Genomic DNA, 16,460 nt, shown 5'->3' on the forward strand with positions numbered 1-16,460 from the left:
CCAGGGGAAAAGCCTTCTCTGTGCCGGCCCCGGCCCTCTGGAACCAACTCCCCCCGAGATTAGAATTGCCCCCACCCTCCTTGCCTTTCATAAGCTCCTTAAAACCCACCTCTGCCGTCAGGCATGGGGGAACTGAGATATCCTTTCCCCCTAGGCCTTTACAATTTATGCATGCTATGTTTGTTTGTAGGGAGGTTTGGTTTTACAATAAAGGTTTTTTAGTTGTTTTAGTATTGGATTTATATGATGATTTTTATTACTGTTGTTAGCCGCCCCGAGTCTACGGATCCAATAAATAAATAAATGAATGAATGAATGAATGAATGAATGAATAAATAAATAAATAAATAAATATGGGTGCTGCCATCTTTTTTTAAAAAAAAATAATTGTATTTTAATTGCTTTTTTGAATTTTTTTTCTTCTGAGCATGTGCAGAAACCGAGTTTCCAATACTGTGCATGTGGTTGCCATCTTGTTTTCAGGGTTTTTTTAAAAAAAAATCTGGAATTTTTTTTTGGCACTGCGCATCTGCACACGCACAAAGCATGCACATGAGGTGTGGCTATGAAGCATGGGAAGAAGCGAACTGGCAGCAAAGTAAGTAAGTTGGAACCCACCCTGATTCAGCCATATAATTTGCACTGAATAGGAAGTCTAACTAACTGAATAACTAATTCTTGGGGCACCTATTATATCTATATGATCACGTTTTTCTAAATTACATAAAGTTGCACCCTTTGGGAAAATGTTTTCAACACACATACAGTGTAATTTACTACTGCGAGGAAATGCTTTCAAAAGGAAAACAACCCTGTCCCTCATCCCTCATCTGTTGGCAACAGAGTCTTTGAATCTCCAAAGTAATGACTGTAAGCCTTATGAAGGTTAGTCAGATGTGATGTTTTATCCTATATAATGACGACCGCAATCTCCCTAATTGATCCTGAGATCACACAAGTCAGCATCCCCTTCAGCAAAACACATACTTCCAGTACGAATCCAAACCAATAGAGAAGGTAAGTAGAAACCATGTGGTAACAATAACAATAACAACAGTGTTGGAAGGGACTTTGGAGGTCTTCTAGTCCAACCCCCTGCATAGGCAGGAAACCATACACTACTTCAGATACTGTAGATGGTTATCCAACATCTTCTTAAAAATTTCCAGTGTTGGAGCATTCACAACTTCTGGAGGCAAGCTGTTCTACGGATTAATTGTTCTGTCAGGAAATTTCTCTATAGGTGCTTCTCTCCTTGTTCAGCTTCCACCCATTGCTTCCTGTTCTACCCTCAGGTGCTTTGGAGAATAGCTCGACTCCCTCTTCTTTGTGGCAACCCCTGAGATATTGGAACACTGCTATCATGTCTCCCCTGGTCCTTCTTTTCATTAAACTAGCCATATGCAACCGTTCTTCATGTGTTTTAGCCTTCAGTCCCCTAATGATCTCTGTCGCTCTTCTCTGCACTTTTTCTAGAGTCTCAACATGTTTTTTGCATCGTGACAACCAAAACTGAATGCAGTATTCCAAGTGCGGCCTTACCAAGGCCTTCTAAAGTGGTATTAACACTTCACATGAGCTTGATTCTATTCCTCTGTTAATGCAGCCTAGAACTGTGTTGGCTTTTTTGGCAGCTGCTGCACACTGCTGGCTCCTAATTCAGTGGTTGTCCACTAGGACTCCAAGATCCCTCTCACAGTTACTACTGTTGAGCAATGTAGCACATATACTGTACCTGTGCATTTTGTTCTTCTTGCCTAAATGTAGAACCTTACTTTTTTCACCATTGAATTTCATTTTGTTAGATAGTGCTCATTGTTCAGGTTTGTCAAGTTCCTTCTGTATTTTGCACCTATCTTCTAGAGTGTTGGCTATTCCTGCCAGTTTGGTATCATCTGCAAATTTGAGTTCTCCATCTATCCCCTCGTCTAAGTCATTGATGTAGACTTTGAAGAGTACTGGGCCTAAAACAGAGCCTTGGGGTACTCCACTGCATACATCCCTCCATGTAGATGTAGTTCCATTGAGCACTATGCATTGGGTACAATTGGTTATCCAGTTTTGGTGGTACTGCAGTATGTTTCAGAATCACTCCAGGAGCAAAGATACCCTTAAAACAACATTATCAGTTGCTTAGTAAATGTGGAAACTTGTCCAATCAAGAAAAAAAAAGTCTTGATAGGATTATTGATTAAACCAATACGTTTTTGAGAGGGGGGGGGCATTCTGATACAATGTGGCCTACAATACACACATTGTTCAATATAAGGAGAGGTTTAGTTACATGACAAACATTGCATAACCCAAGAGCACCCCTTTTCTTTAATAACAATGAACTCTGCTGAGTTTGCACAAAGTGACATTGCAAAACAGATATAGGCATATTTATCCTTACTGAGAAAATGTAAGCACTTCCTGATTTTTCTGCGGACCTCCATATATATAAGAGGCAAGACACCATAGAAATCTCACTCAGAGAGAAAGCTGACAAGGCAAGATGAAGCCTTGGGCTAGTTTCCACCTGATTTTCCTGATTGCTGGTTCTGCGGAAGCTGAAGTCTCAAATTATGGCACTAGAGGACTCCAAGAGGCTGAAGCCACTTGCTGTACACGTGAGTTCCACCTGCCTGATCTTTCTTAGCCTCTGTGGGGTCCCTATGTGCAGGAGCAGACTGGTGGTACTTAGTTTCCCGATAAAGAAAAGGAATAGTTGCCTCACGGCCTTTCTATGTCCAAAGCAATTGTGAGCACAAGGACCCAGATTCTTGGAAGCAATATACTGACTCTGTAAACTGCTTAGAGAGTTCGGTAAAGTGGTATATAAGTGCTATTGCTATCTAGGCACTGCTGACTAACAGTTTTGCAGGTAAAGAGATGGCTCAGGAACAGGTAAGGGATGAATTCTGGCTCCAGAGAGTTTCGGTTTTAAGATTGAGCATTTCCTGAGGGTGCTGGTGACATTTAAAGGTTGAAGAATGTTGATGAATTGTGATGCTTTTGAAGGGAAAGCAGCTCTTTTCAAAGCAGCAGCAGCATCCTAGTAGTTTTTAAGGATCAATAAGTTATTTTTTAATAAATAAAAACAGAATTGATCTTAAGCAACTGGGTAATTTTCAGGTGACATTTTGTATATGTGGAACATACATCTTGATCTGATTTGAAAATTAAATCAAGATGTTTTATAGATGGCACTTGCCACCCAATAGAATCTCAAAGATGTTTCCAAGTATTTCACCCAATTGTTGGAAATGCAAAAAAGAAATTGGTACATACTTTCATACATGAGGGACATGTCCAAAAGCAAAGATCTACTGTATTGGAATAAGGTGGGAAAATGGTTAAGAGAAATTACAAACAAAGAAATTAGGAAGACCCCAGAATTTTTCTTATTAGGTATCACAGATACCAGGTATAAAAAAGAAACATATTATTTAATAATTCATATTTTAGTAACTGCAAGGATTGCTCTTGCACAAAAATGGAAAGAAAGGGAAAATACAAAAGATGAAGAGGTTCTTAGGAAGATTATGGAATGCGCAGAATTAGATATGATGACGAGGCAGTTGAATAACCAAGTAGAAACAGAATTTTATAAAACTTGGCAGAAGGTTTACAACTGGTGGAACACAAAAAAAGATTTTTAAAGATATCGAAATAAAGTGTTAAATATTTAAATTTACTAGACAGAATATATCATATAGAGATATTTGATAGATAAGTTTACTTTTCCGAATTGGTTTAAACAACAATTATATAATTGATGGAAAGTTTTGAAAAGTTAAAATTTCTATGATAGCATATATTATATAGAGATATTTTATTGAAATGTTTACTTTTCTGTATTGATCTAAATTATAATTAGTTTTCTTTTTCTGTATTAAGAATACTTCTATGCTGAGTGGAGCAATTGTAGCTCATTTTTGTGTTAAATGTAGTGTCCTGTCAATTTAATGTTTGTTCGTTTTGTAATGTCTTTTATTTTGAATATTAATAAAAAATATTTTTTTAAGGAACATACATCAGCTGTGGTTTTGATATCTATAAAACATGATCTATAAAACAAGCAAGTTTAATCCTACATCTTCTAGATACAGACAGGGCCTCCTAATGAACTCTGCTTTATGTGGAAGACCCTGGTTTCACACTGTTATAAAGGACAAAGATGAAAAATGGTTTGATGTTGCAGCTAAATAATCAGACTACAAATTGGGAGACCATGAGCTCTAGTTCCACTTAGGCACAAAGTCATCTGACCATGGAATAGTCACTCTCTCGCAGCTCTAAGAAGGTAAGGGCAACGTCTAGGTAAGATTGCCAAGAAAGCTGCAGAAATTTGCCCAGCAGTTGCCAGGAGTCCAGATTCATTTTAAAGGAAAAGAAAGAAGGAAGGGAGGAAGGAAGGGAGGAAGGAAGGAGGGAGGGAGGGAGGGGAAAAAGCAAGAGTCAAAACAAATCAAGGATGCACTGTTGCCTTGGAGAAAAGTCCTTGGGCAATAGCCCTCTAATTTCATTCTCATATTCTCCAACAGACCAGCAACAGAAGTAATGTTTACGTGTGGAAAATATGACTGGAAGAAATTTTGTGTTTCTTTTACACCCTAATCAACTTGCCTTGCGTCACCCTGATTTTCTAGCACTTCACTCGTGCTGTTTTGGTTTAATGTGAATCTTTTGTGCTATAAGATTATACAGCCTCTTTTCTGTCTTTCATGTTGTGTCCTTTTTATACTCTTTCTCCCATGCCAGAGCTGAAGGGCTTAACACAATGTGGAAGCGACAAGATTCTTCTCCAAGGTCAGGCTGGGATACCTGGAATTCCAGGTGTGCCAGGAACAAATGGATCACCAGGGCTAAAGGGTGACCCTGGTCCTCAGGGGCCTCCAGGTGAGTAAATGTCCATTGAAGATGTCATTCCAGGTATTTGCAGTCTTTTCTTGCAACAGTGGGAAGCGAACTTTGTATTAATAAAGCTGCTTGCCTGCAAAAGGAGAAGTTGCTAGCAGAGAGACAGAAGCAATTCACATTCTCCCAATAGGAAATGAAAGTTGCTTGTTCTCTAGTAGGTCTGAGGATTCTTAAGATCAACATTTTAGCAAAGTAGTCAGGAAGATGTTTCTTTGGTTCTATGGTATTGTGGGAACTTTTTAAAGACAGGTGGATTAGATTGTTTTGTCCTATGAATTGTTCTTATGCTCATGAGCCTTCTTCCTTCGAGGAGAATCAGCAATGTTATCAAGGATTTGTTGCTCAATAACCTACAAATCCAAAATAATTTTGTACAAATCCTAACTCCCAACAGCCCTGAGCTAAATTTCGAAACCATCATCTCAAATCCAAACATCCTTCCTCACTGATTGTTTGTTCTTGAAGCTGGGATATTCTCATCTGTGCAATGTCTGGCTTGAAAAGTCTGTTGAAGATGTATTTTTATGCTCCTAAGTTGGCCTTTCTCCTCCTCCTCTTCTTCTTTTTTCAGGTGAAAGAGGATCTGTTGGGATAATTGGAAAAGCTGGACCAAAAGGAGACAAAGGCAACAAAGGAGACAAAGGTAATACATCTACTGTTTGAGATCAATGGTTGTGCAAGAATTGGATCAAAGGGCAAGCACTGCCCCACTTGTATGGCACCAATCACACTTTATTTCATGGTATCCTTGATTGAACTGTTTCTAATACAGAACAGAACCAAATGAGGATAGCAGTCCATCATTATGAAGAATGGACAATGCACTAGCATAAAGGAGGTTATTCTTATGTATGGGTCTGATGAATCTTTCTGTTTACCCACTGCACAAGAAATTGCTGTGTTTTTTTTCCTTACAGGAGGTGCCTGCAGCTTAGACAATTGTCAACTGAAAGGTATGCCTCTTCTTCTGCTTTCTCAATAGCTTCCTATTTTGGTTGCTTTAGTCTTTCAGATGGTAGATGGATAGTTTTGGGAACTGAGCCAAGAAACCTGGACTCATCAAATGCAGAAAACATGCTTTGCTAATGTCAGCCTTATCAGAGCTGCACTTTTGGAAGCTAGCCAGCAAACCAGCCCAACCAATTAACCAACCCAACCAGCCAGCCACAGACCAGTAGATATAGAGTTGAAGTCTTCGATGAAACACAGCAGCAGTAGGAAGTCTTCAAAAAATATATTTACCTTATTTACACTACTACTGTATACTATCTTTACTATACATACATCACACTAGTATCTCACTACAACTACTTCAGTTATAATAACTCACAGGAACCAACTGATCAATACAGCAATACAGCAACTTCAGAGCACACTTCACACAGAGCAGAATCAAAGATCAGAGAGAAAGCAAATGAACAGCAAAGAGCAGTGAGCAGAGAGCTCTTGCATATTTAAATACTTTTCACCTGATGAGGTTGCTGCATGCTTAATTGCCTCAGAATGACTCACCATTCTCTACATAGGCCTTCCTTCTGCATTGAGATATTACCTCAGGATATGCTTAATCTTGACAAGCCTTGCCAGACTTTTATAAATAAGCTAAGATGCCTAGAAACCTGCCAATCAACGTTCTCTGACCTAACACATTCCTCTCTGTGCCAACTACAGTCTTCATTAGTTGCAGCGGGCTATCTATGTTAATGGATACAATGTACAGTACTATCAGTCATTTAAGGACTGAACAACTCAAGTTGGAAAAGCATATTTCCTTTAGATCCACCCTAGTACTCTTGTAAGCAGTGTTCATAGTCTCAATACTCTCCCCAAGTTATTATTTCCAGAAGTTTTTACAGAAAGCATTGGCAGCCTATCATATAAAAGCAGATGGATTCTTAAAAATCCATGTCATCCTGGGTACCCTTTTTTAAAACTATTGCAAAGAAGTAGATGATACAGGGTAATAAAAACAAGGACAAATATTTATTTATTTGAGTTGAAAGGGACCTTGCAGGTCATCAAGTCCAACCCCCTGCTCAAGCAGGAAACCCTACACCACCCCAATCAGATCACAGTCCAATTTTCTTTTGAATGTGTCAAGTGATGGTGCTGTTCCACTGGTTTTTCACTCTCACTGTCAGAAAGTTCTTCCTTATTTCCAGGTTGAATCTCTCCTTGATCAGTTTCCATCCATTGCTCATGGTCTGGCCCTCTGGTGCCCTGGAAAATAGTGTGACTCCCTCCTCTCTGTGACAACCCCTCAAATATCTGTACACTGCTATCATGTCCCCTCTGGCCCTCCTTTTGGCTAAACTGACATCTCCTGATTCCTAAGAGGTCAGTAAGGGGTGTGCATAAGTGCACCAGAGTGACTTCCGTCCCTTGTCCTAATGCTTCTCTTTTACTAGTATCTTCTATATAAATATTATTATATGTATTTGTATATCACCAATATGCACTTGATAAAACAAATAAATAAAATAAAAAATAAATAAACTAACCCACTTAATTCTTCTCCTATTCTTCCTCTAGTGACAGAAGCCAGAAACTGCAAGGACCTCCTGAAACGTGGGGAGACCGTGAGTGGCTGGTATACAATCTACCCAACCAAGGGAAACCCGATGATGGTTTCCTGTGACATGGAAACAGATGGAGGAGGCTGGTTGGTAAGTGGAAGCCCAAGGAGAAAGAGGAGGAAGAGATACCCGAATACATGATAAGAGCAAAAAAATAAATAAATCCCATATTACTATAATTACTCTTTTAAACAATAAAATAATAGCAGCTGTCAGAGGCCCATCAGTCTTCTCTCATCTAAAGTGGTGGACAGGTTGCAGCCCCAGAGCTGAATGAGTCCTCTCATGGGATTTGAGGCAGGACAGTAGAGAACTGAAGTCACAAAGGTGGTCTCAAGGAGATGCTCCCTACCAGCTATGACTCAGAAGAGGGGTCGAAGTTCTATTCAAGGTCTTTTGCAAAACAGACTGAAAGGCAGTCTCCCACTTCAGAAATGGGGGCCTAAGATTGGGAAAGCAGCTTCTCCATCCAACAGATGATGGGGTATCACTCCTTTTCTCTACACAGCGATTCCAGAGGCGGCAGGATGGGTCTGTGGATTTTTACCGTGACTGGGAATCATACAAGAAAGGATTTGGAAATCAAGGATCAGAATTCTGGCTGGGCAATGATAAGATCCATCTCCTCACCAGCTCTGGTAAGCCCAAAATCTCCTCTTCTACCTGATACTCACTTTGATACTTTGAATCAGTTTACCAGACAATACATATCTATACAAGAATTAATTTTTAAGAAAAACTGTGTATCAATCTTTCCAGATTCATCCCTTTAATACTAGCAGAGATTCTCTTTGCATCACAGGAACACAGTTTGCATAAAGCAAACACTCTGATCTGTTTTTGTCAGTTCATAAGACTTCACTTCTATTTCCTTCCATAGAGATGAACAGCATATTCCAAATTCATAAATCACATCTGAGAAAAGTAGATGTTCTTTCCTGAAATTTGGAAATTGTTTGGAGTTTTATACAGCCTGATTACACAAAAGCATTGATCACTAACTGAAGAATAAAATTTTAGAATTAGGGAGAAAGGAGAAAGCTGTCTTCTTTTTCTGAGGATCCATAAATTCTCCTCATTAAAGTTAAATTTAAGTTTAAGTTTTATTAGATTTGTATACTGCCCCTCTCCGAAGACTCGGGGTGGCTCACAAGAGCAATATAATATACAAAGTACAAATCCAATATAAGTTAAAAACAATTTAAAACCCATAAATATTAAAAAACGATCATTACTGCACAATCATACCATTCTCATTTATTACAGTCAGAAAAAAGGTAGTGCTGGGGGGACAAGATAGTTATTCCCCCCATGCCTGGTGACATAGATAGGTCTTCAACATCTTGTGGAAGGCGGGAAGAGTAGGGGCAATTCGAATCTCTGGGGGGAGTTGATTCCAGAGGACTCTTCCCCTGGGTCCCACCAAACAGCATTGTTTAGTCGACGGGACCTGGAGAAGGCCAACTCTGTGGGACCTAATTGGCTACTGGGATTCGTGTAGCAGAAGGCAGTCCCAGAGGTATTCTGGTCCGATGCCATATAGGGCTTTGTAGGTCATTACCACCACTTTGAATTGTGACCGGAAACTGATTGGCAACCAGTGCAGGCTGCGGAGTGTTGGCAAAATGTGGGCAAATCTTGGAAGCCCCATGATAGCTCTCGATATCATGTGGAACATGTGGAACCAGGACACCAAGAAACCATCTGTTCCTTTCCTCACTACCTTAACCAATTGTACTACATAGAAAATTATTAATATATTGACTTTGTAAAGGTAAAGGGTGAAAAATAACAGTTCAGAGGATCTTTATTGTGCAATAAGACTGGAAAAATTCAAGTGAAACAGTAGTTTAATTTACCTGGGACACCATTTGTGCTCCTGTGATTTGGTTCCTCTATGTTGACTACTCATCATTGCTTTTAGATGGACAGGGATCATAATCCCACCATGATAATGTCCATATCGAATGAAAGTCTATGAAATGATTAGCATGCTTCCCTTCAAAATTCTCTAATAGTATCTATTTTATGGTGTACAGGAACACATCAGTTGAGGATTGATCTGGAAGATTTCAATGGTTCCAGAACCTTTGCAATATATTCCAGTTTCAGAATTGCAAATGAAAGTGAAAATTACAAATTGATGTTGGGTTCCTATTTGGATGGCAACATGGGTGAGTAATACAGAAAATGCCTCTGCATTCAAGTACTTCTTACATTGAATAAAACAACCATAAATAGTTGCTTCAAGTAGTGAGATGGGCAGAAAATAAGTTTAATCATAGAAAAAGTGAAGATAATAAAATTAGATCGCATAGAGTGGGCCTTCTCCGTGTCCCGTCAATTAAACAATTTCGATTGGCGGGCCCCAGGGGAAGATCCTTCTTTGTGGTGGCCCCGACTCTCTGGAACCAGCTCCCCCCAGAGATTAGAATTGCCCCTTCCCTCCTCGCCTTTCGCAAACTCCTTAAAACCCACCTTTGTCGTCAGGCATGGGGGAACTGAGATATCTCCCCCGGGCCTATACAATTTATGTATGGTATGCTTGTGTGTATGTCTGTTTAATAATGGGTTTTTTTAATATTTTATATTGTAAATTATTAGATTTGTTATAAACTGTTTTTATTGTGTTGTGAGCCGCCCCGAATCTACGGAAAGGGGCAGCATACAAATCTAATAAATAGATAGATAGATAGATAGATAGATAGATAGATAGATAGATAGATAGATAGATAGATAGATAGATAGATAGATAGATAGATAAATAAAATGCAAAAAACCGCAAAAAAAAAAGAACATCTGTGGCAAAAGAAAGCAAAGGTAGTACCAATAGTAATAAGTGCTTTGATACCTATTCATGTACCACCACTTGAACACCGTTGCCATTGACATAATCGCCACCAAATGTAAAGGCACATTTACTTGAAACAGCTTACAAGTTGCAACAATATTGTAACACAATTAAATATCAATATCTGTCTATAATAGGTTTTGGGGAAGGATTCAATAGGTAGATAAAAATGCCAAATTGAATCTAAATAATCTCGCTGCATAACAATACCACATGACCTCAACGCAGAATGCAGAAACTGTTTAAGCCAAGGGCCTGCCTAATTCCTCTCTAGCTTATCAGAGGGACAATATAGGGGTGTGAATATGAAGAGGCAGCCCTTCAACTAGTCCAGGGAGCAAAATGCATTCTGGTTTATCAAAAAGATTTACAACATGGCCTGTTGGATGGCTCTCATGGTGGTGTATTCAGAAAGTCACGTTAAAGAAGCCATGGCTTCAAGAAAAAGGTAAAGCCATTGAAAATCATATTGTATCTTCTTGATTGGGCTGGCTAATGATGCCAACATTCAAATTTAGGAAATTATGCAAATAAACTAAATCCTCTATCATTTATATTGGATCCCTTTCTAATTTTTAGTGGTGTAGGAATATTTTTCATTAGTGAAATACCCTGCAGGTTTGTGTTCCTGGAAGACATGAACTTAGTTTTTCCCTGTGATTTCCTCCTTTTAGGTGATTCTCTCTCAGGACACAATGACCATGCATTCTCTACCAAAGACAGAGACAATGATATCTATAATGGAAATTGTGCCTCACTTTTCAAAGGAAGCTGGTGGTATACCAAATGCCACTCTTCCAACTTGAATGCCCTGTATCACAAAGGGGAACATGCCTCTTATGCTGATGGCATCAACTGGGCTACAGGAAAAGGACACAATTATTCTTACAAGTATTCAGATATGAAAATTAGACCACAATAATGAAACCTCAGTTTGTCAGACTCTTCTACAGACATCACCTCAAAAGTACCAGCAGATTCATGCATTCCCCCACACACAAAATTCCTTTTCTATTTTCTACCTGATAAAGCAAATTAAATTCAATCAATTTTAAAATTGTTCTTTGTGTGTTCATTGGACTCTACTCCCTTATAATACTCTTCTTTGTAATTACATAGGATAGCAATAGTAATATCACTTAGACATATATACCAATTCACTGTGCTTTTACAGTCCTCTCTCAGCAGTTTACAAAGTCAGCATATTGCCCCCAGCAATCTGGGTCCTCATTTTATCTACCTCAGAAGGATGGAAGGCTGAGTCGACCTTGAGCTAGTGAGATTCGATCTGCCAAATTGTAGTCAGCTGGCTGTCAAAAAGTACCCTGTAGTGCTACATTCTAATCACTGCACCTCTGTGGCTCATGGCGATGGGGTTCAAATGCTTCTCCATTTTGCAAATTTTTTGGAAGGGAAGGAAAAAGGTGCTCCTGAAAATTGTGCAAAGCCGACATTTTACTTATACCTTTCCTGATTCCTAAGGGGTCAGTAAGGGGCCTGCATAAGTGCAGCAGAGTGCCTTCTGTCCCCTGTCCTAATGTTTCTCTTTTACTAGTATCTTTTTTTAAAAAAAAAAATATTTTTTTAAAAATTGTTTTATTATTAAAATGAAAACATTTACATCATATAATACAACATAAGATACAATTCGAAACATAAGGACAAACAGTACAGAAAAAAAAAAAAAAAAAGAGAAACAAAAGAAAAACCTATAGACAAAACGAGTAAAAGTGTCGGCGAGTAAACGGGGGAGTTGTATTGAGAACGAAAATTGGGTCAAATTGTATATGCTCATTACCATGTTTCGAGGATTGTATCAGAAGGGTTCAATGCCGGAGTTGAAATAAACACATTGCGGAGAAGTTAACAGATAATAATAAATCTACATATCTAAATATATATAACGTCTTGTGTTATTTTATGAGATAATAAAATGATTTATACCAGATTTGTGTCAGTTCGAAGTGGAGTCAAAAATCACAATCTTATAGCCTATTGTTCTCGCTTTTGCTTCCTAGCCAGTTATAAAAAGGGTCCCAACACTCGTTGAACGTAGCCGAGGATTCATTTCTAACTTGTGAAGTCAATTTTGACATTTCTGCACAGTATAATATTTTTTTAATTATTACTTCATTTGGGGGTACTTCTTCGTTCTTCCACCACTGCGCATATGAAAGTCTAGCTGCGGTTACTAAATGAATGATTAGGTGTACTTGGGATTTCGATAGATTTTGTCTGGTTATGCCCAATAAAAAGCATTCAGGAGTTTTGTCAAGTGTTAAATTTAACATTTCATCGATCCAAATTCCGATCTTATTCCAAAATAAATTTGCTTTGGTACATTGCCACCATAAGTGGAAGTAGGTGCCCAATTCTCGTTGGCATTTCCAGCAATTTGGAGAGAGTTTGTTGTTTGATTTAGTTAGCTTGATTGGGGTAATATGCCATCGGTAATACATTTTGATCAAGTTTTCTTTATAGGAAGTGGCAATAGTCAATTTATAATTCCTAGTCCAGAGTGTTTGCCACTCCTCCTCTTTAATTTCGGTTTTGAGGTCCAGGTTCCATTTCTTAACGTTAATTTTTATATTAAAGTTGTCCAAATCATTGTAAGTTAAGTAACAATAGAAATTTTTAATTAGCTTTTCTTGAGGGCCTATACATAGCTTGTCTAGAAGGGCATTTTTCCTTATCCCAGATATTTTTTTGTCTTTGTTATATTTAGATTGGATCTGGAGGTATTCCCACCATTCCACTTTTTGGCCCAAATTTTCTAGTTCTAGCCTTGTTTTAATTGTTCCATTTGAGTTTAGAATGTCATTATATCTTATTATATTGTTTCTTTTGTATAAATTTGGATGTACGTAGGCTTCTAACGGGGCGTACCACATGGGGGTTCCTTTATATAATTTAATTTTAATTTTTTTCCAAGTGTTGATTAGTGATTTCCTTATCAAATGGTTAGAGAAATATTTATGGGTTGTCGGTTTTTCGTCCCAGAGATAATAGTGCCACCCTAAATGGAGATCGTGGCCTTCTAAGCTAAGAAGTCTGGTATTAGTTAGACTCATCCACTCTCTTGTCCATGCCAAGGAAGCGGCAATATAGTAATCCTTCCAGATTGGAAGAGCCAGTCCTCCCTCTTCTTTCTTACCTTGTAAATATTTCAGTCGAATTCGGGGGCGTTTGTTTTGCCAAATGAAATTGTTAGTTACTTTAGTCAGATTATTAAAAAAAACCTGTTTTAATTGTATGGGGATTGTTTGAAATAAAAACAGAATTTTGGGTAATATATTCAGTTTGATGGCTGCAATCCTCCCAAGTAGGGAAAGTTGTAAGTTCCTCCATTTTGACAGGTCTGCTTGTACTTGGTCTATTAGAGTATCATAGTTGTTTGATTTTAAGCTAGACACTCTGTTTGTCAAATTGATGCCGAGGTATTTAATTTTTGTAGTTATTTGAATGTCCAATTTAGCTGATAATATATCTTTCTGTGATTGTCGCATATTTTTGGTTAGAATTTGGGTTTTGGTTTTATTTATTTTGAGGCCTGCCACTGCACCATAATCTTCCAGGACTTCTAATAATTTGGGACCTGAGTCTAAAGGATCTTCTAAAATGAATACCAGGTCGTCTGCGAAAGCTTGGAGTTTATAGGTTTCTTTCTTGCAATTTAATCCCCTTATATCTTCCTTGTCTCTAATAATTCTCGTTAGTACTTCAAGGGTTAAGATAAATAACAAAGGGGAGAGTGGGCATCCTTGTCTTGTACCCTTGTAAAGAGAGATTTTTGTCGATGTGTCCCCATTGAGAATAATATAGGCTGATTGGACAGAGTAGATGGCTTTTATTGCATTTATAAATTTGGGACCAAATTCCATATATTCTAGTTGTTTAATCATGAATTTCCAGGACACATTGTCGAAAGCCTTCTGGGCGTCAAGAAAAATTAGCGCCACTTGTTTTTCGTTATGAACTTCATAATACTCCAGTGTGTCTAACACAATTCTGATATTATTTTTAAGCTGTCTCCCGGGAAGAAACCCATTTTGGTCCGAATGTATAAAATAGTTTAGAAATCCTTTGATTCTATTCGCTAGGATAGAGGTGAAGATTTTATAATCGGCGTTTAAAAGAGAGATCGGGCGGTAATTAGATATATCTGTATGGTCTGTATCTTTTTTTGGAATTAACGCTAGATTTGCTTCTGTCCATGAAGTTGGGATTTTACCTCTGTCTAAGGCCTCATTCAGTGTTTCTAACAGGGCCTTTTCCATTTCTATAGGCAGATCTTTATATAGTTCTACGGGAAGCCCATCCGGCCCTGGTGCTTTATTGTTTTTTTGATTTTTAATTGCTTCTTTTAATTCCGTGTCAGTGATCGGTTTATTTATGTTGACCATTTCTTGTGGAACTTTAGGTAGTTTGGCCTGTTCTAAAATTTCTTGCATTTTTAGCTCTTGAGTGTTATTTTGTGTAATATCAGTATACTCGTAAAGTTTACTGTAGAAATCGCCAGCGATCTTTTTCTTCCTTTCCAGGTCATGACATAGTTCCCCATTTTTGTTTTTAAGACAATTTATTAGTTTCTTTTCTTTTTGCTTTCTGAGTTTATTGGCTAACCATTTGCTAGGTTTATTGGCATTTTCAAAATTATATTGGTTAGTTCTTTTAATTTGTTGTGCCAAATTTTGTTGATCTATTAGATTTAGTTGATGTTTGATTTGTAGCATGTTTTGTTTAATTTCTTTTTTGGGGGGAAATTTCTGGAGTTCTTCTTCTAAGGCCCTATAATCTTCCTCTAATTTAGCCGATTTCTGCTTTTTTAGCTTAAATTCTTTGGCCATATATGAAATCGCTATCCCTCTGATAACAGCTTTGGCTGTGTCCCAAACATTTTGAAGATTTGTATGATCTTTGGGGTTTTCTTGAAAGAAATAGTTCATTTCAGTTTGGAATTTTACCTTAAACTCTTCCTGAGTTAATATGGATTTTTGAAGAGACCATCTGCAACACTGTTTAGATCCTTTCCAAATTACTTTGAGTGCATTATGGTCTGAGATGTAACTGGAATCGATCTCTGTCGAATAAATTTTGGTATTAATTTCTGTTGTTACCCAAACCATATCTAATCTTGACCAAGATTGGTGCCTATCGGAATAGAAGGTATATTTTTTAAGATTGGGGTTTCTATCTCTCCAACTGTCTTTCAATTTTAGTTCTTTAATTAATTCAAAGAAAGCTTTCGGTAATGTTCTTTTCTTTTGTTTGGTCATCTTGTCATTTTTATAATCCAGTTCGGGATTAATTATACCGTTAAAATCTCCTACTAGACAGATATTGTCTGTAGAGTGCTCTTTAATTATATTTAACAGTCTTTTATAAAATCTTTCTTGGCCTTCATTCGGAGCGTAGATATTAATTAGTGTTATTGTATCTCGTTCTATATTTAATTCTAAGATTAAAATTCTGCCCTCCCTATCTTTGTATTTCAATTTAGCTTGGATGTTCGAATTGATGTAGCATATTACACCCCTTTTTTTCTCTGCGGCCAAAGATGTAAACAACTTCCCAAGTTTATTTCTTTGGAGTAGATGTTCAAATTTATGTTTAATATGGACTTCTTGCATTGCAATGATGTCGAAATTTAATTTAGCAATTTTATTTAAAATTTGATTCCTTTTTTGGGGGGCATTCAGTCCATTTATATTAATTGTATATAACTCGATTCCCTTGTTTGGTTTTTCCTGAGCCAGGTTTAGGTTATCTATATTTAGGTCTTGTTGCCCTAGTACTTCTTGTTTCCTTTGGATATCCTGTATAGCCATTATTACCTGAGGTTAAACTATCAGTGGCCTGACTTCCCTCCAAACTAAGTAGGGTCTGCTCTGTGGATGGTGGACTGGTTGGTTGGGGGTTCCTTGTTTCTTTCCTCTCTTGTATATCGGAAGACCGTTCAGTGGGGAAGTTTTTATCGTAAAATTCTTCTGCCTTTTCGACCGAATCGATTTTTAGCTTTCTGTCTTGCCAGGTCACTAGCATGCCCTCGGGGACCAGCCATCTAAAGTTTACATTGTGCCTGGTCAGTTTGGCTGACAAAAAGGTGTAGGGTCTACGTAGATCTCTGA

General features: G+C 37.9%; 1 protein-coding gene across 1 annotated transcript; it reads left to right on the top strand.

The window, feature by feature from the left end:
* The first annotated feature begins 2,464 nt into the window (after positions 1-2,464).
* LOC139175616 (ryncolin-3-like) lies at positions 2,465-11,389 on the top strand. The gene is made up of 8 exons (XM_070766799.1): positions 2,465-2,612; positions 4,747-4,884; positions 5,477-5,548; positions 5,823-5,858; positions 7,438-7,571; positions 7,990-8,119; positions 9,521-9,655; positions 11,007-11,389. Exons 1-8 carry the CDS (start codon positions 2,498-2,500, stop codon positions 11,252-11,254), a joined length of 1,008 nt encoding a protein of 335 aa, XP_070622900.1. The 5' UTR covers positions 2,465-2,497; the 3' UTR covers positions 11,255-11,389.
* Positions 11,390-16,460: the final 5,071 nt, after the last annotated feature.

The sequence above is a fragment of the Erythrolamprus reginae genome, chromosome 1 (genome assembly GCF_031021105.1).
Source record: "Erythrolamprus reginae isolate rEryReg1 chromosome 1, rEryReg1.hap1, whole genome shotgun sequence".
Taxonomy (NCBI): Eukaryota; Metazoa; Chordata; class Lepidosauria; order Squamata; family Dipsadidae; genus Erythrolamprus; species Erythrolamprus reginae.

Excerpts from the sequence above, each read along its gene's own strand:
- LOC139175616 (XM_070766799.1), top strand. The coding sequence starts at position 2,498 with ATGAAGCCTTGGGCTAGTTTCCACCTGATTTTCCTGATTGCTGGTTCT. Across the intron at positions 2,613-4,746 it reads TGAAGCCACTTGCTGTACAC|AGCTGAAGGGCTTAACACAA; the intron begins GTGAGTTCCACC and ends CTCCCATGCCAG. Across the intron at positions 8,120-9,520 it reads CCATCTCCTCACCAGCTCTG|GAACACATCAGTTGAGGATT; the intron begins GTAAGCCCAAAA and ends TATGGTGTACAG.